Source organism: Emys orbicularis, chromosome 6 (genome assembly GCF_028017835.1).
Source record: "Emys orbicularis isolate rEmyOrb1 chromosome 6, rEmyOrb1.hap1, whole genome shotgun sequence".
Lineage (NCBI taxonomy): Eukaryota > Metazoa > Chordata > Testudines > Emydidae > Emys > Emys orbicularis.
Genome location: NC_088688.1, coordinates 27,417,599 through 27,441,275, shown reverse-complemented (window position 1 = coordinate 27,441,275; position 23,677 = coordinate 27,417,599). Strand labels below are relative to the sequence as shown.

General features: G+C 36.5%; 1 protein-coding gene across 1 annotated transcript in view; it reads left to right on the top strand.

Annotated features, from left to right (window-relative positions):
- The window catches only part of RICTOR (RPTOR independent companion of MTOR complex 2), a 76,133-nt gene that overhangs the window by 10,625 nt on the left and 41,831 nt on the right, over window positions 1–23,677 (top strand). Inside the window, exons 5-13 of the mRNA XM_065406075.1 lie at window positions 4,472–4,554; window positions 12,712–12,799; window positions 15,014–15,104; window positions 15,261–15,327; window positions 15,431–15,511; window positions 16,595–16,695; window positions 20,047–20,209; window positions 21,035–21,136; window positions 23,199–23,245. Coding sequence (XP_065262147.1) covers window positions 4,472–4,554; window positions 12,712–12,799; window positions 15,014–15,104; window positions 15,261–15,327; window positions 15,431–15,511; window positions 16,595–16,695; window positions 20,047–20,209; window positions 21,035–21,136; window positions 23,199–23,245 — 823 coding nt within the window. The remainder of the gene's footprint in view (window positions 1–4,471; window positions 4,555–12,711; window positions 12,800–15,013; window positions 15,105–15,260; window positions 15,328–15,430; window positions 15,512–16,594; window positions 16,696–20,046; window positions 20,210–21,034; window positions 21,137–23,198; window positions 23,246–23,677) is intronic.

Sequence of the window (23,677 nt, the reverse complement as noted above, 5' to 3'; positions counted from 1 at the left end):
CCCTCAAACTCCTATCTCATCTTCTCCAGCTGATGTGATCATGCCTCCACCACTATCCGTGACCAATGATTTCCAGCAGGTTCAAGACCTTATAAAGAGTGTAGCTGATGAACTTCAAATACCACTCGAGGAAATCAAGGATTTGCAGCACAAATTGCTTGACATTTTACAATCAGCAACACCCACTGGAGTGATGTTACTCTGTAATGAGGCACTCCTGGACCCAGCAAAAACTGTTTGGGAACATTTGCAACTGTTCTACCAACTTGCAAATGGGTGGATACAAAAATATTATGTCCCCTCCAAGATCTCTGATCGCTTAGGTTCGTCGGGAGGCGATTTTAGGCTTCCCATACTGTGATGACTTGTTGTTCAAGGGCTGATTTTACAAAGCAGTACTGTCATCCACTCAGATGGTCCTTTCTTTTTTTGAGGAACTGGGTCTTTAGCTCAGTGTAAGAAAATCCACATTAACCCCCAAATAGAGAACTCTGTTCATAGGGACGTACTTGGATTCGTTGACAGCCAGGGCCTACCTTCCCATGGACAGATTCATAACTTTTTCAGATCTAGTCAGGACCATTCTCAGGGAATCCTCTAACATAAGTAAGGAATTGTCTACAGCTCTTAGGTTGTATGGCAGCTTACACCTTCATGACTGGTCATGGCAAGACTATGCTTCCATTGTTTCCATGGCTGGCTCAGAATGATCTGTTCACCAAACAGAGACCGTTTGTACAAGCGAGTTTGGACAATGCTTCCCCTTCATGTAAAGAATTCCCTAGACTTGTGGAAAAATCAACTCGTCAGTGCAAGTGTTCCTTTCATTTGCCCAATTACAATGTCTGTACAGCTCAGGGCAGATGGTCACATCAGGAAACCTCCACATTAATCTGGTGGAACTCAGGATACTCAGGAAGGTTGCCTTCATGTCCTGTCCCTCATCAGGGCAAATCAATCAGGATCATGATGGACAATGTGGCCTACATATTCTGTATTAACACTGTGCACTCGAAGCTGCAAAATTGTGGAACTGGTGTGTAGCCCATCAGAGCCAAATTTCCACTCTCTCTCTGTGGTGGTCAGAACACCCCACCTGATACTCTCAACAGACATTTCTCCAGAACTAGGAATGGGAGCTGGACTCTCAAATTCTCTATGGTATAATCCAAAGTTGTGGACTTCCAGAGATGGACCTCTTTGCTACCTCCAGGTACAGGAAGTGTTGTCTGTTCTGCTCAAGAGGAGATCTAGGCCATTACTCTCTGGGAAACACATTTCTCCTCCCTTGGACAAAGGGACTATTCTATGCGCTTCCTCCAACATTGCTAATATTGAAAGCTATGAGCAAGGTCAGGCAGGACAAATCCAGGGTATCCTTATAGTACCAATCTGGCCAAGACAAACTTGGTATCCTTACCTGCTTCACGTATGCATGCATGTGGTGATCAAGCTCCCAATCATTCCTTATCTTCTCTCTCAAGACACAGGCCACTTAATTCACCCCAGCCTAGGGGTCCTCTTCTTCAGGGCATGGTTCCTCAGTGGTTCACGGTGTTAGAATCTACCTGCTCTATGGTAGTACAACAAGTGTTGAACAGTAGAAGGGTGTCAACCCAAATTACTTACCTGTAGAAGTGGAAGAGATTCAGCCATTGGTGCCAGCGCCACTGACCTGTGTCTGAATCCTTGTCATTCTCAGCTATCCTGGATTACCTGTTGGACCTAAAGAAATCAGGGTTATCAGCTCAATTAAGGTTCTCTTGGCTGCAATATTGGCTTTTCATTCTGCAATAGAAGGGTTTTCTATATTTGCCCACTGTTGCCTTGTCTTCATGGTGTTTTAAGAGTTTGTGGAACCTCTACCCCTAAGTTAAGGACCACACTCCAACTTGGGACTTCAACCTCATACTTAGATATCTCATAAGATCTCCATTCGAAGAAAGGGCAACCTGTTCTTTGCTTCACTTATCCATGAAGATGGCCATCTTTTAGTAGCTATTATGTTGGCTTTACAGTGTTCTTCAAGGACAAGTCTCTTTATGCCCACACCCTAAATTCTTACCTAAGGTTTTATCGGACTTTCATCTTAACCAGTTCAGTCATCTACCATTGTTTTTTCCAAAACCACATAAGTCTCAATAGGAGATGTCTTTACATACCTTAGAAGGCCAATGCCCATCTAACATCTATCTAGATAGGGCCAAGCAATTTTGGAAGTTATTTAGATTGTTTCTCTCACAAACAAATCCAAGGAGTCCACCATCTCTGCCCAGAGACTATCGAGGTGGATCTCTGGGTGTATTGTCACTTGTTACGATGCAGCTGATGCTCACACCCTCCCCCAAAGGATTATAGCACATTCTATCAGATCATAAGCAATATGCCTGGCATCACTCAAGAATGTTGCAGTATCTGAGATGTGTAAGGCCACTGTGTGGTCTTCAGTAAATATATTTCCTAAGCACTATGCCTTGATCCATTCCTCCAGTTCAGATACAACTCTTGGTAATGCAGTCCTATCCAGTTCTGGACTCAATTTCAAAGCTCCCTCCTCTCTGTGGGGATACTACTCGAGAGTCATCTGAAGTGAAGGCCTCAAAGGATCACTACCTGAAGAAGAAGAGGTTATTCATCCTGTGCAGTAACCATGTTTCTTTGAAATGAGGCCCTTCGGGTGCTCCGCTACCCACCCTCCTTCCCCTGTGCTTCAGACTGTTCTCGGTGGGACATTCAAATGGAGAAGGAACTGAGGGCGGCTCACCTCTACAGCCCTATATAGCCTTTGCGTGTGGTATGAGGATGTGTAGGACACATCTGCAGGCTGAACGGATACTGCTAATGGAAAATCTCCCATCAAGAGCTCAAGAGGCACATGCAGACCTGAAGGCACATGTGCACCCATAGGGGAGCACATCTTCAAGAACACAGTTACTGTACAGGGTAACTTTTTATTGTTGTTTATTTGTATTAGGTAGTACCAGGGAGCTCCAGTAATAGACCATAAACTCATAGGCACTGTACAAACACCTAATAAGAATGCAGTCGCTGCTCCAAAGACAACAAGTGGATACAGACAGATGGATAACAACAAGGAAACAATGAGACAATACAATCTAGCATGATAGGTTCAGTGGTCACAGTTCACTAGGTACCTCACCATTGTCAAGTTTTTTTGTAGGCATCGTGACAAACAGTTTTATGAATGGATTTGAAGGATAAAGACACGGCTTTGTGGATGTTTACAAGAGCTCTTCCCAAGCGTCAGGGGCAGTAGGGAAGAAAGCACAAAAGTTCTTGTTTGAAAGTTTAACAAGTGGGCAATGAAGGCTGGCATCATTGGTTGAGCAGAGGCAGGAAAATTCTCAATAGTATATGAGAAAAGGAGGATAGCATGGGAATAGGCTGTGAAGGTCTTCAGAGTGAAAATAAGTACTGGTACTTTGTTGGATATGATGGAGAAAAGAGATCCAGAGGCAATGTGTAAAAGAGAGGGGTGACAAGGTCAAAAAGATGAGCTAGGAAATTATATTTGCAGCCGCATTTTGAATGGACATTAACAGGGCAAGATTACATTTAAAGCAAGTAAAGTTAGGCCAAAGGTCAGGGAGTTCATTAAGATTAAGGTGCAATTTTACATCATAAAGGTGAAGCCCTCTTAATACTGAAATATTTAAACATGTAAATTTTACATAAGGAAAACTACAAAAATCTATATAGGTTTTGTCATACTGCTGAAGGTAAATTTTTAAACCGAGAGGAGAGAAAATCCTTTGATATGTCTTTTCTTACTGTTTCTCCCACTTTGTCCCCCCACTTTTCCCTCTTGTTTGCTAGCCTGGTCCCCTTCTCTCTAGAAGTGCTGTAGTGGTTTGATTTACATGCCTTGCATTTTATTACATCTCTTCATAAAAAGGTATTTGTAATAGCAATAAGTATAACTTAAAAACAAATTAATTGAGAGGGAATGTCTGGGATAAGATAGCAATGCACTTGTCTTCAGAATAACTAACTTGTAGAAAGGAAAAGAGAAATCAGAGAACCAAGTACAAAAATAAAGTTTGACAACCTCATTTTCTTTGCTTTGTATTGCCTGTCCTTCATTTAAAATTAATTTACAGCTAAAGCTCAGGCTTATTGCTTGCAAACAAATTGAAATTTCTGTGTATAGGAGGCAGAGCAATCAGGATTACATTTTAATTTAATAATTACCCAATTATCAGAGTCAGAATACAAGGAGCTGCATAGGGACCATAATTATTGAGAAATAACTCGTGAATATGCAAAGCACACATGGTCTGTTGCTGGGGATTGGATAACTAGAGGGAAAACTGCAGTTATGATTTAGTAATTGTGCATAATCCTATGAGACAATTGTTTAGTTATAATTTTTATTAGTATTTCAAACAGAGTTTTTTAAAGCATTTGTTGCTTTGATTGACACACTAATTATACATTTTGTGTTTTCTAGGTATTATCAGTTTATGCAAGCCGGGCAACTCTGGGATCCAGTCTCTTATTGGGGTACTTTGTATACCAAATATGGAAATACGGGTAGGCAATAAATCAGATAATTACAGAGGGGAATGGTATTCTAAAACTGTGTGCACTTCTAGGAGGTACTTTGTGTGTGCTTCCTGTGTATTTTTAACACTTAATTTTAACATTAATGGTAGGAAGATTGGTCGAGTGATTAGGTTGCTAGCTTAGGACCTGAAAGAGCTGGATTCAAGTCCGCCACAGATTTCCTGTGTGATCTTGGGTAGATCACTTAGCCTCTCTGTATCTCAATTCCCCTTCTGTAAAATTAAGATATTAGCAGTATCCTGCTTCACAAGGGTGTTGTGGGGATAAATACATGAAAGATCATGTGGCAGTCGTATACTACAGTAAACGGGGCCTTATAAAGAGACTTGGAAGGATTAGATTTTTATTTGTAAATGTCGGTAAACCGATTTTTACTGTATGCATACGCCATCCAAAAATATTACATCAATGTTAAAATTTACAGATAGGCAAAGTAAGAAAAATGCTGCTTGAAAACGTTTGATTTAAGGATATTTACTTTGCATATTTTGACATGTGTTGTTCACAGTTTGTGTTTTAAGGGTTAAAAAGCTTTAACTTTTTGAATCTCAATGTTTCTCATTAATAATTCAGACCTCCAATGATTTCCCACCACTGTGAAAATTAAAATTTCTGAAAGAAAAAAAAAATCTTAAAACCCATAATTTCACGCAATGGTGAAAATTTAAATCAGTAAAGATCTAAAACAAGCTTAAAAATAAACATTGATATCAGTTGAAATTATAAAATATAAAAATTGAATTCTGCCAAGTTTTCTTTAAAATACCTAAGAGAGATAGATACAGTAAATAGAAGAGTGACATACGTTTTATTTGCACTACTATATGTTACTCCTATGTATATCAAGACTCCATTATATGGACTTACACTGTGATTAATTGGAGCTGAAAAGAACTTCCTTTCTGAGATTGAGACAATTTTTGACGCAGGAATTGTCCATGATCCTGGCAAGAATGAGAAAGAAGCCAAAGTGCATAGCCTCCAGCGAAAGTTTAAAAAAAAAATGCAATTGATCACTCATGTCTCTGTGTGAAGTAGGAAAAAACACATATAGTTGGAGACTGACTAAACACTAGAAAACGTATACATGGAGACAATCCTTTATTGACAGGGAGATGAACTAGTTGATCTAAGTGTTTTTCATATTTAACTTTTCATTTTATTACTTTTGTCAACACAGAAATATTATTTTATTGTCTTTAATACAGAATACTACATTAATTTGACTTTTGTATTTATTTGTGTATCATTTAGTAGCTATATTTTAGACGCACTGCAAGGCTTGTACAGTCCTTGCTAATTAAGAATGTAGTGGCAACTCATAAATTCCCCCCTTTTGTCATTTAAATAGCATTGTAGTGTCTTTTTGTATTGTGTTACGTATAATGTAATATAACAGTTAAGACAGTAATTTTCTACTTTATTTTAGCCAAATTTTGATACAGCTAGAATCAGGTTTTTTTGTTTGTTTGTTTGTTTGTTTTTTAAATCTACACATGGATACCACATGACTCTCACCTTGAAGTTTCCTGTGAGAAAGATGGCTGCCTAGTCCTAGACCTCTTGTCACCCCATATATTAATTTAATTATTACTTTTCTAGCAAATTTGACTAAGTTTCTGTCATAAAAGTTTAAATTCCCTGGATAAACTTCAGACTGTTGAACATGGATTCCAGTGGAAAAAATGAGAGGCAACCAAAGACCTAAGCCTGAATCACCTAAAGAGCTGGGGGGAGAAAGGCCACAGCAGAACCTACCTCAGGATATCATGGCACTGAAGAAATTCCTCCTTACCAAGTGGATTCAATCTCAAAAGATATTCGCGGCCTCTCTGAAGAAGTATGTGATGTAAAATTGAGAATGGGTTACTTGGAAAATGAGCCACAAAAGGCTGCCATTGAAACGAGTAAAATTAAAGAAGAAACTGCCTCCTTAAAACTTAGGCCAGGTCTACACTACCGCGGTAGTTCGACAGCTGGCAATCAAACTTCCGGGTTCGATTTATCGCGTCTGGTCTGGACGCGATAAATCGATCCCGGAAGCGCTCGCCGTCGACTGCGGTACTCCAGCTCGGCAAGAGGAGTACCGTGGAGTCGACGGGGAGCCTGCCTGCCGCGTGTGGACCGCGTCTGAACTGCGGTAAGTTCGAACTAAGGTATGTCGACTTCAGCTACGTTATTCACGTAGCTGAAGTTGCGTACCTTAGTTCGAATTTGGGGGTTAGTGTAGACCAGGCCTTAGACTAAACAAATTGGAAGAAAAACAGGATTACTTGGAAAACGGATCTCAAAGAAACAACCTTCACATCTTGGGTATTGCTGCAGGTCTAGAGGATAAGAATATTATCAGCTTTCTCCAGAAGCTGCTCCCTGACCCATTTAAATTGGACTCCTTATTGCCTCCCTCTCCCCCCATATATTTAAAGATCTCATTGAATTCCTGATGCTAGAAAGTTGGAATCTGACAAGCCCAGACTTATCTTCAAGTTGCTGAAGTTCAATGATAAAGTAATGTTAATGAATGCTGCCAGAAAAGCCGAAACCCTTATGTACAAAGGGCACAACATTTCTTTGTCCTGACTTCTCAGCTGAGCTTAACAAAAAGAGGACTGCATTCAATGACATAAAGCAAATCCTAGGGGACCAATGTCATATGGGAGTTGATGTGCATCTACTTTCACTATGGATTTAGCAAGCTTTACAAGATTTTGCAAAACCTTCTGCAAAATTTGTAAGATGCTTAACATTGCAGCCAGATTTTACCAACAATAACGTAATGGTTCACCATAAAGAGCATACTTCCACATGCTGAAAAATCAGTTTTTCTTATGTATCCTTGTAGATATGCTATAATAATAATCACCTATATAATCTAGCAGTTAGGCTGAACTCTTCAGTTTACCCACTTTGGAGCTGAGTACAAACAACACTGCAATGCATGGGGTAACAGTTTAACACTAAGCTGGGGGATATAGCACCATGTACTCAAGGAAGTATTACCAACCCCAGTCATCACAACTTGCACTGCTAGACAGTCTCTTCACTAGTTCTTCCTCTGATAGATCATGTTATGTTTACCACAAGTCCTTTGGAGCAGTCAATATTCCTGACATGTAAAGTACTTCATAACCTAAACCCTAAATAACACTAGTTACTCAGTTTGTGCAGGGCATTTACATATTATGAATATGAATATTGTATTTTTTCTTATTCAGATTAGTTGTCCTAATTAGTATTTCATTGACCAAATCAGTTGTGAATTTATATGTGGTGACTCTATGTATGTATATGCATATATATATTATACATGTTCTTAGAAAATGTGTTTGCATTTAGTGATGTTTAGAATATTATTAGATAATATGGGAGGGGAGGAGAGAATGAAACAGATACCCTCAGGGATCTGAACATGCCCACACTGGCTTATTTTAAGTGTTTTCCCCTGCCCCTGTTACAAATATACTTTGAAATACAACTATATTTATTCTTTGGATATTTAACTATAGATCCTTTTGTATACCTGACACCTTAGAGGCCTAATTGAAGGCATAAATTCATTGAAAACTAACCAGTTATCTAACGTATATAAATACACACCATATTTTAGAGATGTGGTTTAACAATATTAACTAGAAATACATATCTTTACAATAAAGTTATATATCTTAATATATCTTTTAAAACTTGCCATGAATTTTCTTAGGGTATGATCCCGGAACATGAGGGAACTCAATAAACCTTCCAAAATAATTAAAAATCTTGACATCTCAGATTTTAAAATAAATGCCAAGTAGCTTTATTGCAGGAAATTAATCTAGCAGAAATAGATGCCAACAGAATCAAGAAGGTGTAGCAAATCATTCATCATTGAATTCTAAGAGCAGAAGCACATCATCTTAGTTTATACACTGTTGGTCTGATCCTGAGGGAAGATGATCCTTCTTGAAGGATAATCCTTGTTTTGACTCAAAAAGGTTAATTCTAGGAAGCTGTTACAATCCAAGTGGAGGTCGTTCTAAATGTTTCAAAGACACTGCCAATATAATATAAAAGATATTCTTGTACTAAAGGGAGGTGATTGAAATACTACCCTAGAAAGACATCTGGACAAATCCAATTGCATAAGACCCAGCTTGAAAACGCAATAGGCCAACCTTCATTATTAATGAATTTTATTTAAAAGATATATAGAGACTGAGACACCCCAAGGAGCATGGCTATACCTATTTCTCTGTAGTACATTCATCTTACTCCCAGAATTGACTTTCCTTTTCTATCTGATTCTAGCATGCCTAGAAGTAGCTATTGATTATACAAAATTAGCATATCATATGCCAGTTATACTCACCATAGATGCTGGTTACACTTCATTGAAGTCTTCTAGGTGGGAAGCTGAACTAAAAGATACAAAAATTTGTTGCATAGTTGATTCAGGGGGAGGGATAGCTCAGTGGTTTGAGCATCGGCCTGCGAAACCCAGGGTTGTGAGTTCAATTCTTGAGGGGGCTATTTAGGGATTTGGGGCAAAAATCTGTCTGGGGCTTGGCCCTGCTTTGAGCAGGGGGTTGGACTAGATGACCTCCTGAGGTCCCTTCCAACCCTGATATTCTAACTCTAACTTCATATGAGAAAATAAGGACTCAGTTGCCTGAGAGACCCTCTTTTGAGAAGCTCTGAAAGCTACTGCAAGGGGTGGATGCTCAAGTATACTTCCCAAAAGGAGAGAGACTCAAGTTACCAAGGAAATAGATGATTTGGAGAGAATGCACAAGACTTGACCCAAATAGTGAAAAACTCCTACGTTCCCTAATCCGCTCCAAATATTGACCTAATAAATGCTTATCCAGCCAAATTGAATTTACACTTGTCAGAGCCAAACAAAGATCTTATGAATGGAGAAGATAAAGGAGGTAAACTACTTGCCAGAAGACTTAAGATGGAACTATCCGGTAACAATATTTCTTCTATATTACAAGGAAATGGGAGTGTCATCTTTGAACTAATAGATATAAATAATCACTTAAAGCAATTCTGTCAAGCTTTCATATAAATCAGACAACCAGTTTGACGCTAACAAATTTGATCATTTTGTTGAAGGCTTGCCTTTTAATACCATAACTTCAGAACAAATGTTGTTTATTGACAAAAATTTCTCAACACAAGAGATTGAACATACTATAAAAAAAATTAATTCTGGAAAGGCTCCTGGAATGGATCAAGTATCGGGGTAGCCGTGTTAGTCTGTATCTACAAAAACAACAAGGAGTCTGGTGGCACCTTAAAGACTAACAAATTTATTTGGGCATAAGCTTTCGTGGGTAAAAACCTCACTTCTTCAGATGCATCTGAAGAAGTGAGGTTTTTACCCACGAAAGCTTATGCCCAAATAAATCTGTTAGTCCTGGAATGGATGACATTCTGGAAGATTTCTACAGAACACTTTGTAATCAGTTATCTTCTATTCTTTCAAAGGTCTTTACTGGAACAGTCCAAAAAGAAGCCATGTCTTGTGAAATGACAACTGCTTTATTTATTTTAATACTGAAGAAGAGCAAAAACAGTTGCAACTGTGTCAGCTTCTGCCCATATCTCTGTCGAATACAGATTGCAAAATAATTGTAAAAATTTTTGCTATATAATTGAACACCATCATCCCATCAGCCTGGTTTCATTAAAGGAAGATTGACTGGTGATAGAGAAAAATTACTCGATCCAGCAAGCTCATATTTCAGAAATTTCCTCTATAGCTTTTCTCTAGATGCTGAGAAGGTCTTTGACAGGGTTGAATGGACTTATCCAATGGCTGTTCTTTTAAAAAAAAATAAATAAATAAAAATTGAATTTGATCCAATATTCCTGAACTGGATTAGTGTATTCTACAACTCTCCCTTGTTTCACTGTCAACTAATGGATTTTTTTCTCCAGGATTTCAACCAGAAAATAGGACAACTCTGTTGTCCTCTGTCGTCTCTCCTTTTTTAATCTCTCTCGAACCAATGCTGTGTACGTTATCAGTTCTCAGCCATTGAAGGTGTGAACCGGGAAGAACAAAATCAGTTTATATGCTGATGACATTTTTGTACTTTTTGAAGAATCCATCCTCATCTGTGCCATAACTGATGTAGTTGACATTTTTGGAGAGATCTCTGGTTTTCTCATTAATTGGAATGAATCACAAGCAATGGGTGTATCCAAAAGATTAGACCCGTCTCAATTTCAGTATTCTCAATTTCAAATATACAAGGAAATCACTTACTTAAGTGTTAAGATTTGTCCTAATCTTCTGAAAATTGTTTGTGTAAGTATGCACTATATATTTAAACAAACTTCCAAGGTTGTAGCAAGATGGTGTCTTGTCCTGTCATCTTTACTGCGGAGAACAGAAGTAGCCAAAATGAATGTTTTCCCAGGATTGATTTATATGATTAGCCTCTTGCCTTTCAAAATCTTTCCCATGCTCTTCGTTCAAATAAAAATAAGTGTATTATGCAGTTTATATGGGATAAAAAATTGCCTCGTGGGTGTCACAAGACCCTGAAATACTGGGCAACTGGAGGTATGGGATATCCAGATTTGTATTTATATTATACAGTATTCCAAATGCGTTCTATTTTAAGGTGGTTCACATCCAGTGGTGGCTCTGTATATGTATCGGCTTGGTTTGAGATTTAAAAAAAAGCTTAGTTTATGCCATTTGGAGTCTATCCGTACCCTTAAGGAAAAATCCAATCTTTGCTTCTACATGGGGCATACTGCAATACGTTACAGCATCCAATCTTGCTCATTTTCTGTATCACTATAGGATAACCCGCACCTCAGAATCAGGGCCAACTCCATGCTTAAGACCATTTGGATAGAAAAAGGATTAACAAAAATTGAAGATGATCAACTGATTTTCTATTACATGTGTGACAAATACCAGCCACTGCTGTTTCTCAGTTCCTTCTTTCAGTGACTATAGTCAAGGATTTACACACTGATAGGGAACAATTGGTCTGTTTTAACTCTCTCTCTCCTCTAGGTGAACATGTTAAGAAATAAGGAAACAAGTCACTGTGTAGGAATGACTTCTAGATGGCTTAATGTTTTGCAGTATCCTCTGTCTGACAGAAAATTGGAAAAAGAACTTAGCCTTACTATCGCAACAGAAATCTGGAAAGATATCTGGCTTAATGTGAAAGATACTTCAAGTCCTTGCTATTCTTCCAGAGCAAGATATTAAACAGGTGCTACTGGACTCCAGACTCTTTAAGGCTAGATTAGCAATGCAGAGTGAGTGTTGGAGACCATGCCAACCTTTCGCACATCCTCTAGACCTCTCAAACACATGTTATGGAATATTATATATACTTACACTCTCTCTCTCTCTCTCTCTATGTGTATATATATGTGCGCAGGGGTGCTGGATGAGTTGGAATGATTAGTTAACATTAAAAAATGGTTTGTAGTATCGCTTCTTGGCTCTCTATGAGCTGAGGGGTGAAAACATTGTCTACTATTCTAGTGGCCAGAAGAAGTTACTTTTAGAAAATCTGCAATTCCCCCTTCATACACAGATTGGCTGAGTGAGCTCTCTACTACTGCATTATTGGAAAAAAATGACTCTAATATTAACACTTGGAAAAATATGAGGATGTCTAGTCACACATGAAACTATTGCACATCTTTGAAGCTTAGTACATATTAGATCCTGATATTCGTAGACTGTGTTCTCACTTATTTATCTATTTAGTCACTGCATGACCTTTATGAGTTCAGGATTTTGTTTGTTTGTTTTGGGGTTTAATTGGTTTGGGGGGGGTTGGTTTTTTTACAGGTTTAGCAAATTATGAACATTGAACTTTAAATGCTACTTCCTCCTTTGTATGTGTTTTTTGGTTTCATTATATTGCTTTCTTTATATAAAAACAATAAAAATAAAGTTTAAAAATAAAAAGTCAAGACAAATTGAGTGTAACAGTTTTTGCTGCTTGATAGCCTGCTTCAAATAGTTATATTTGAATATATTTTTCATTTTGGATAACTTTCTAACTTTCAAGATAGTGACTTTTTCTTCTAGCTTTAAAGTGAAGTTCAGGTTTCTAATAGCTTGTGAAAATAAATATTTTCCTTTTGTATTTGTAGCGAGGTCTACTTGAGGTTCTTTATGATATATTTCGCCTTCCTCTCCCTGTTGTGACAGAAGAATTCATAGAAGCACTTCTCAGTGTAGGTAGGTATTAAGAATCAATGCACAGTACAGGTCATCCTACTTATTTAATTCTTCTAAAATTTGAGTCCTTTGGGGTTTTCCCTGCCACAGTAAATCATGTCAATATTGACTATTTCATCATTTAATTTGTTTTTAAAAAATACTTGTTTAAAAATTGGCTTGTTTTCAGCTGTTGATTACTTTCAAGTGTATCTCCGTTGTTCTGGCTTTTGTTGATTTTATTACTACATCAGCTGTAAAAGTAGTACAGGAGATGTACTGGGGGCAATTAATCTTAAAAGACACCAGGTAAATCTATTGCTGTAGGTTAATAGGATACTTTGACTGTAGACAAGGAGTTATCAAAAGTTAGGTCAGAGAAATCTATAGTTGATATCTATTATTGGGAGGGTGGGGAATGTTGTAGGATTGCATCCTATTGCATAAGAGAATTCATCTTTAATAATGTGAATTCTTGCTGCTATCAGTGGTACATTTCACTTTGTAAACATATTCCAAATAAGTCTAATTAAAATTAGTACATTTTTAGATTCATTTGTCAAATTTAAATAATAATGTTGCTGTGTAGACTTTTTTAATCTAAGATGCATTGGAGGGGTAGAATACATTTCAGCAATACACAAGAATTCTAGATGAGTTAAGTTTTACTAGGCTAATTATATAATTTCAAAGAACATCACCTCTGAAATGCGTCATTGCTGCTAATGTTATTTAAGGGTATTATCACCCATGACAACCTCTGGCTAGCACTTTGACTGTTTAAAACAGCATTTTAAAGTAATCTTTGATTTTTCTAAACATCTGACTTTAATCAGTTTTCTGTTTGTTGCATTTTTTCCACACAGCAAATAGACTTAATCTTTGTTTCCAATGCCTTTACAAATATAAAAACAACGAGGAGTCCTTGTGGCACCTTAGAGACTAACCAATTTATTTGGGCATAAGCTTTCGTGGGCTAGAACCCACTTCATCAGATGCATGAAGTGGAAAATACAGGAGCAGGTATAAATAAATACATGAAAGGATGGGAGTTGCCTTACCAAATGTGAGGTCAGTCTAATGAGACAATTCACTTAACAGCAGGATGCCAAGGGAGGAAAGATAACTTTTGAAGTGGTAATGAGAGTGGCCCATTTCAGACAGTTGACAAGAAGGCATGAGTAACAGTAGGGGGGGAAATTAGTATTGGGGAAAATAGGTTTAGGTTTTGTAATGACCCAACCACTCCCAGTCTTTTTTCAGGTCTAATCTGATGGTGTCCAGTTTGCAAATTAATTCCAGTTCTGCAATTTCAAGTTGGAGTCTGTTTTTGAAGGTTTTTTTGGTTGAAGAATTTCCACTTTTAGGTCTGTTATTGAGTGACCAGAGAGATTGAAGTGTTCTACTGTTTTTTGAATGTTATGATTCCTGATGTCAGATTTGTGTCCATTTATTCTTTTGCGTAGAGACTGTCCGGTTTAGCCATGTAATTATAATGGGAACTCTCATCCGTACTGCAGATTTTCCATAATCCCCTTGAGGTGGATGTGTGAGGCTGCAGTGTCAAATGTCCTTTCACTGAGTGGTACTAGTTTTATGTCAGGAGAAGCCACACTCTCCTGCAACTCTGTAGAAGCAGCCTCTCCTTTGGTTTTCACTGCAGGAGTATGGACTCAGGAGGAAGGGCAGAGGACAGGAAGTAGCCTCTCCCTTCTACCCTGCAGTAGTGTACAGTTTTCCCAGCCTCCCAAGTTAAATCTTCGGCAGAGTTGCTGACTAAAGCTTGGTCTAGATTACAAAATTCTGTTGTCTGACACACACTTTAGCAGTCAGTGTATAGTAGAACAAATCATGCTCATATTGTTAGCAATACTACTTCTCTGCAGTCTGAGAACTGGTGCTCATGTATAATATACGTTCTGAGCTTTAAGTCTCTTTTAGTTGATCCAATAAAAGATATTACTTCAGCCACCTTGTGTGTCTCATATTACGTTTTAGTTAGTCGTAATTATGGTATTTGCTAATTACAAGTTCAGTGCTGTATTAAAGTGAAGAATGTGAAAATCGTATTTGTACTGTTTTGGTCTACACTGGAGATTAGAAGAAACAAACAAAACCACTTATTGTTGCTAATGTAATGAATAATTTATTCTAATAAATGCAACTGCCGATATTAAAATGACCCTTTAAAGTTAAATGTTACAATTACTGATGTCCACATTTTTCTTGCTCTAGATCCAAGTCGGTTTCAGGACTGTTGGAGACTTTCTGATGGTTTTGTAGCAGCTGAATCTAAAACTATATTACCCCATCGAGCCAGATCAAGGTAGCATTTTGTGACTGAAACTGGATGATTGTTGTGGTGTTGTTTGTGACACAAGCTGTATTGTTTTCTAAGTTTTATAATGAAAAATAAAAACAGAAGAAGAAACTACACATTTTACATTGTGTGCATGTTTTTTGTTGTTGTTTTTTTTTCCAGACCTGACCTCATGGATAATTATTTGGCTTTGGTGCTTTCGGCTTTTATTACTAATGGACTTTTAGAAGTAAGTGCAGAGTTTAAGTTAGAATGATCATTTCCTCAAAATAATACTAAAATATGTGTACATTAAATGCAGCTATTTCAGTACATTTTTACTTTTCTTTAAGGGTCTGGTTGAGGTAATTACAAGCAGTGATGACCATGTGTCTGTTAGAGCAACAATCCTGTTAGGAGAACTTTTGCACATGGTAAGTCAGGGCTTATTGTTCATTATAGATAGGATTGGTAGTGTCACATATTGTTAAGCTTGCCTTAACCATGAGACCAGCTTTTCTCTTCCTGCAGTCCTTTGTTTCATTCACTACACACCTTACAACTTCTGCAACAAATAAAGGGGGAGGGAGGAGTCCTACAGACAACGTTTTTCATCCCAGAGCAGGTCCATCCTGTGTGCTGAATGAGGCAAAGGCCCTGTGGAAAAAATAGTATGTAATTAAAGGTTTTGTCATAATGCATACACCCATGGTGAGTGCAGGCGGGGATGTGTGTGAAGGGGGAGTGAGTAAATTATGGTTTGACGGGCAACCCTGCATTCTAGTATTTTCTAATTTTGGTGCTTGACTTTGAATCTTAATAATAATCTTATGACAGAGATATTTGTGTGTAAGCCTTTAAGATTTATTCTGAATGGATTAAATTCTTTACCATTCTGGACAATAGGGTTTGACCCTTATTTCAACACTTGAAGAAATATTTTTGTGCACTTTCGTAGTTGCAGCATCTGCAACAACATTTTTGGCAGCCAAATCTTGAGTATTCCAAAGGGTCACTAGCAACTGAAAACCTCTCATTTCTGTTTCATATTTTTTCCTGAGTATTGTTACAAGTATCATCATGGTATTCATACTACAGTTGAAAGGAATATTTTTTGCTATCTTTCATTTTGTTTACTTTGGGCATTTGACAACATTTTGTATTATCATTTTCACTGTTTAATTTGATTGTAAAACCAGAAGTTAACAGGAGACTTCAGAGGCAAGTGCAGTCTCTAGAACTATTTTAAATGCTTTTTACCAAATGTGGTATATTTCAAGGTTGTCTCTTTTTAGTAAAGAAGGCTTAATGTAATGGGAATCTGTAATCATGTATAAGAAAGTGTTCTAACATAGAGCTGTGTTATATGAAAAGGGCAAATCGAGCCATATTGTGTCATTGTTTTGCATAGGAAAGTTCTGTTAAAGTCAGTGGGATTTTTGTGGAATATGGCTGAAAAAGTATAATATTGATGAATAGCTGGACCTAGTTTTTAATAACAAATATCTCTCTTTCAGGCAAACACAATCCTTCCTCATTCACATAGCCATCACTTGCACTGCTTACCAACGCTAATGAATATGGCAGCATCATTTGATATCCTGAAGGAGAAAAGACTGTAAGCATATTATGTTGTACTAAGATACTGAGAATGTGTGAACATATACAATATATATTTATTACAGTTAAAAACTGTTGTTTTTTAAAAAAGTGTGCATACATAAATGTGTTTTGACCCTTACTGGAATTATGTCTGTAGTTATTAATGGTTAGTACATATATGCAGTACAGGTAAATATTGTTTCAGTGTACAGCATATAAGTTCCAAAGTTGCAATATAGTGACCATAATTAATCCTGAAATTCAGACCGAATTGAAAGAAAGATTTTGATATGAGTAAGTTTGTCGTATCAAAACTACTTTGCATCAGGTATTACAAGAATTATTTTTTACAAGGCAGTTCATATTACTAAGAAGAGATCTTTATTATTATTATTATTATTATTAATTCATATAATAATAATAATTAATATCGGACCAAACAGTATAAACCACATTACTTGAGATGTGTTCTGAATTTTGTCTCCCTTAAGTGTTTGAAGTGGTTTAGTGTTTAACCTTCTGGAAAGGTTAAGCCTTTAAAATTAGGAATGGCTGTGCAAAAAACTTGCCTTAGCCAATGTTTAACTCTAGCTATATTAATTAGTAATTTGATAAATTTATGAAGCATTAATAGCAAAATTAAAAACTGAAGTTCAATGTTAGACTTTCTCTGAAAACTCAGGAACTAGAAATGAAAATGCTCAGTCTCAAAAAGACTTTGACTTTCCAAAAGACAGTGATTTAAAAAACCCAGAGAAATAGCTTCTGTCTCCTGCTACAGCTTCTTTTGTTTGAGGCTTCCACTCATTTTCAAAATGTTTCTTATGCTGTAGGTCTGTTTAAACATGAGGCGCAAACAAAGCAGAAGCTTCAAACAATTACCACTGCATTTGATGGAGCAGACATACTGTATTTGCTAGTAGTTACACACTAATCATAGTTTGTTTGTTTTTTGTCTGGCACTGTCACAATAATGAATTGAAAGCTATATGCCAGCAACACTGACTAAAACTAAATATCTATAAAAGCCGTTTATTCCTCACAGTAAATATGAAAGAAGAAAATTAATTAAATGTTTAAGATTTTTTACTAAAATTTAACTTTTTTGCTGTTCAATTTCAGAAGAGTGAATTTTTGCATGTAGTGTATTTTATTCATGACAGAAGTCAGAAATTTGGAATAAATATTCCAATTAATCTATAAATTGCCTATACATAACTCTAGGTGCTTTTACATTATTGAGTATGCTTAAGTATTATGTCCTCTACAAAGCTAAACAATTTTGTAGTAAATTGTGCGAAGTATTGTAGTCATTATTTGTGATTGCTCAGTATTATTCTCAGTATTATTTTTGTTTTTTATTATTTGTGATGGTTCAGGTTATTCTCAGTATTATTTTTGATCTGGCTTTTCAAATTTGTATCCAGTGATGATAAAACCAGGAAAGAAATTCCTTGATATTTTACTTTCTCCATTGTGCTTTTAATGATAAACACTGAATTATTTTTAAACTACTGTTGTAAAATTTCTGGTGCTAAGTTCGATGGCTGTAGGTGGTATCATAAATACTAAAAATAATAAAGGTTTCTAAGAAGATTTCCAAGGTGTTATTGAAAGGCTTGAGTACAATTTGGCAAGAATGTTAACTGCTAACTAAGTTGTACATATTGAGGGTGGGGGTGGGGATTCTTTTTTTATGTGCTTATAATTCTGCCTATATTTCTTTTGCATTGCAAGAGTAGTTAGTATGAAGAAAGCCGTAGAAAGTCTTATAGTGGTGACACATTTGTGAAAGTATGAGTATTGCATGTCTTAAAAATTCTGCTGAAAGTAAAAAAAAAAAAAAAAAAAAAAATCCACAAAATGGTTTTAATTTAAATGTTGGACTATTATAAAAGTGGTGACATTCTAATTTTAATCTGTTAACGTTGGACTTAAGTGGATGCCAGGGAAGGAATAGAAGATCTGTAGCAGTAACTGGTAACTTTCACACTTGGTCAGGGCAGTGGGTGAGGAGAGGAACTGAAGAATAGAAATGGCACACCTCCACACTTTAGCTTACAATTTTTCTCCTTTTTGCCCCCTCTGAAAATAATTCAGAGGGTCAAAGGTGTCCTTAGCCACTTAACTCCATTTCTCCCTACCTGTCTCTACTGAAGAAATATAGTCTTACTGATATCACATCTGTTATATCTGGGGACCCTGACCCTGTCAGCACTGTCTGTATTGTCTTGATCTAGGAGTTCCAAAGTTACAATTTGTGAGTGTAGTTATCCATCAAATAACACTTGTATTAAAAGTTGTTTTTAAAAAAAAAAAAAAAAAAAAAAGGTACACCTCTACCCCGATATAACACGACCCGATATAACATGAATTCGGATATAACGCGGTAAAGCAGTGCTCCGGGGGGGTGGGGCTGCGCACTCCGGTGGATCAAAGCAAGTTTGATATAACGCGGTAAGATTTTTTGGCTCCCGAGGACAGTGTTATATCGAGGTAAAGGTGTAGATGAAAATATCTCCCAAGTAGGGAACAGTGTATATCCAAGTATTACAACCATATCTATTAGTGCTGGTATTCTTAGGATTGCTGTACTTTTTTAAAAGCACACACAAAAAAGCTCCCAAACCATCCTTTTCATTTGTAAAACTTGTAATTAATGCACATCATTTGGTCTTGTATCTAGGCAAGTGGTATGTCTCCCTAGTTCTTAGACTAGGTCTACACTACGGGGGGGTCGACCTAAGATACGCAACTTCAGCTACACGAGTAGCGTAGCTGAAGTTGCGTATTTTAGGTTGACTTACCTGGCTGCGAGGACAGCGGCGAGTCGACCGCTGCCGCTCCCCCGTCAACTCTGCTTCCGCCTCTCGCTGCAGTGGCGTTCCGGAGTCGACGACAGAGCGATTGGGGATTGATTTTTATTGCGTCTATACTAGACGCGATAAATCGATCCCCGATAGATCAATCGCTACCCGCCGATCTGGCGGGTAGTGAAGACATGCCCTCAGTGTTCAAGTTCATGATGAATATTTGATTTCATAAGCTGTTTGATGTCTGATGCTAGTTTGATTGATTCCTGAATGGCCCATGTCCTGTTTTCCCCTTGTTTCCTATCTCTAACATTCTCAAAACTAATTTCCCACTGAAGGTACAAGACTGGAGAGTATAAACCTATTGGAACTTGCACCTTCTAGAATTATAAGAGGACAGTAATTTTACTCTTTCTTTTTGAATTCAGAACAGTCATTTCTCATTGACAACTTCTTGGTTGACCCAGGCTTATTTAATACAAGACTTAGCAATGGTGGCCTGTGTTTTATTGTACTATTGAACAGTGATAAATATCAATATTTTTCCCTACTAGACGAGCCAGTGCAGCGCTAAATTGTTTAAAACGCTTTCATGAGATGAAGAAACGAGGACCTAAACCTTACAGCCTCCATTTAGATCATATTGTTCAGAAGGCAATCTCAACACACCAAAAAAGGGATCAATACCGTGTGCAGAAAGATATCTTTGTTTTAAAGGTATTTTGATTAACCATTTAACTATTAGTAAGCTTAACGTTAAATATCAGAGACTCTGAAGTTAATTTATGTTGTGATTTTTAAACCATTCTCCAGAAATCCCGATTTTTTTTTTTTTTTTTTATGATATTACCACTTCTGTTTTTGTTTAATCCATGATCCTTTATGCACTTTCTCTTCAGCAGCCAGATCATTTAAGGGATATTGTGAGGTTTGCTTTTAACTTTAGTAAAATAAATGTAATTGCCTGTTTTGCAAACTTTTAACTTTAATAATAATAAAAATGAACATATTTGACTTTCAGAACTGGAAGGCATGCTGAAAATCGAATTTACTTTTTGCTTCTTATGCTGTCTGCTACTTTGCATCTTACTGCTACTTTGCAAACCTACTGCTAAAATGCAACGTACTACTTTTTCTAAGCTTTGGCAATGAAACTAAACTAGTTTATTTAATTTCAAGACGAGTTTTTAGTCAGTTTCACTTTTAGGCTGTCATTGCGGCACCAGAATGCTGCAGTTTGAGTTGTATACACACATGATAGGTTTTTGCAAAAAAGGAGGAAATGCTTTTCATTGGAATTTGTCTTCAGTTTCAAAAATGTACTATAAATTAATGTGAGGTTTAGACTTTATAATGCTTATTTCACTGCTGATAGTGTAACCTTGTTTGATGTAGAATGCTGTTTGTCAAGCATTAGTACAGTTGCAATATAATCAACAACAATTCATTAAACGATTGTAGATTTTATCATAAGCGTTTTTTATGTTAGGGTAAAGTGCAGCAAAGTAACTTCCTATTTTCACTTCTTTTCTAATATTCTAGGATACAGAGGAAGCACTTGTAATGAATCTTAGAGATAGTCAAGTACTTCATCATAAAGAAAACCTTGAGTGGAATTGGAATCTGATAGGGACCATACTGAAGGTGAGCAAAGAAAATTCATGATATTTTTTCAACCTATTTCATAAAAAAACTAATTTGGCTTATTTCTTATGTGAGCTTAAAGTTTGTAATATTAGAAGGAAGCTATGAGAAGATACTTCTGAAGTCGTCTCATAAAAGTAGGTTCCTGTTTTGTTTTTTTCATTAGGAGTGTTTGAATACTCTGGTATTTCTGCTTTTCAAAATGTCACCTAGTTTTTCTATTCAATTGTCTTATTCTGAATTGAAAAACAAGAATTGCATTTAGTAGACCGCTAAGGTTTCTCCTCATAAAATTTGGAGAAATTAGAAAATAAAAAACTACTAAGCCATCTGGTTAATTTTCATGCCAATGGAGGATTTTCCATACAATATATTTTCTAGTACTTTGTCAAACTAAATTTTAAATGTTTCAAAGGATGAAGCTTCAGGTCCTCCAAAATGAAATCCCATTTTGTTTTTTGCTTGTATTTTAACCTGTTTAGATGCCGTTTTATTATCTCTCAGTATTCACTGGAGTTTTTAAGTTAGTACCTCAAATATAAATTATTTGGTATTTACCCATTTTAGATTATTAATAAAAACCCAATTTAGCACATATCCCTGCAACTCCCCACCTAAATACCATTAGAATCATAGAATTCCCACATGGAAGGGACCTCAGGAGGTCATCTAGTGCAACCCCCTGCTCAAAGCAGGACCAATCCCCAGACAGATTTTTGCCCCAGATCCCTAAATGGCCCCCTCAAAGATTGAACTCACAACCCTGGGTTTAGCAAGCCAATGCTCAAACCAGAGCTATCCCTCCCCAATTCACATTGACATTTATCCTTACCCTTAGGTGAAGGGTCTCGGATATTTCTGTCAGTGACATTGCTTGTATTCAGAACTATTCAAATATTTTAAATGATCATGCAGCACCATTAAATGCTTTGCTAAAATAAAGTACTCTCCTTAACATTAATGTTGAATTCTATTGAATGCTAATGAGGAGGGAGTGACAGGGAAATAGAGTAGACAGCTATGCACTGTTGACTTAATCACATTTATCTGATATTTTTTTACTGCTGGTATTACAAATCATTCATAGGATTGCTATAACTGAAAGTTTAGAATTTTTTTCTTTATTTTTTGTTAGCTGTTAACTTTGTGCTATCCACACTTAATGAAAAGTGATACTGACTGCATAATCAGTTGCCCTACTTCTCGTGTATTAGCATGATCATATTGCTGTCATGCCTTGCCTAGGCAGGAGGGACAATGTTCATGTGTATGGGTTTTTTCCCCAGACCTTGCAAGAGTGTGTTTACTTGTAACAATAAAAGTACAGATGACAGTGAAGAGACAACAGGAAAGAATGAGCACAAACGGGAAGTGGTTGTTCAAGGAGGGGTGGGCTCAGGCATGCTTTGTGGTGTTCCCGGGCCTGGCCAAAAGATTCTTATAAACATCAACTGGGGAGCAGAAAAATTCTTATTAAAATATTGTTTAATAGGTGCTGTACCAAAATATTGAATTTATTCAAACTTATTAATTTTTTATTATTATAAACAATTCAAGCAGACTGTGTCCCTCTAAAATGTCTGTTTTTAAAGTTGCTGTTTATTTACAGATAAGAAAAATAAGCAGACTTGGTTTTCAATATTTTGAAATTGCATTCACTGGAATTTTGTACACGGACACAAATGGCCCACACCTCTCAACCCCAACTCCTCACCAAAGAGAAAATTGGCTTGTCCATAAAAAAATAAAATTTTAAAATGTTTCCAGACTTGATAACCATTAGTTTTATATTTATAAACAGCCAGAACCATGAGTGAGTAACTATGTTCAACTGTGCAGCTAACTGAAAGAAAATAAAGATGTGATGACACTTTGTTACTGGAATGAAAGCATTCTTCAGCAGTTTCTTTAGATTTTTCACACACAAACAGAATAACTAATGAGAAATTTTTAAATAGTAACTGACGCATCTGTGTCAATATATAGAAGTGAAGAAATTTTAGTGAATTACTCAAGAGTGATGTACAAGTCTTACATAATGCCATATCTGTTCTTTATCTAGTGGCCAAATGTAAATCTAAGGAACTATAAAGATGAACAGTTGCACAGGTATGTAACACTTATTTAGACTTCCTGTGGAAAAATTTGAAATATTTCAATCAGCTATTCCTTGTAAATGCAACTTTTCAAAATTCTACTCTGTATATGAGCTGTGAAAATGAAATGTAGGCAATTAAGTTGTAAAGGTTAAATATAAGGAGCCATTTATGTATGCTAAGAGTTATTTTCTGTACAAATATATTTATCCCCTAAAACAGAAGGATATCAACTAGCCAAACACACTTCATTACATTTTAAACCTCAAAAGATTATCTTTTCACTATTTCTTCAATTTAGTGTTTGGTGGCAACATTTTGAGAAACATTCCAGAGTAAAACAAACCTGGTCACTATACCAGCTGGTACCATAAAACAAAACAAAAGGGTGAAGATTTTTTTTTTAAAGAAAAAAGCAACAATTTTGAAATCAAATGTAGGTGTT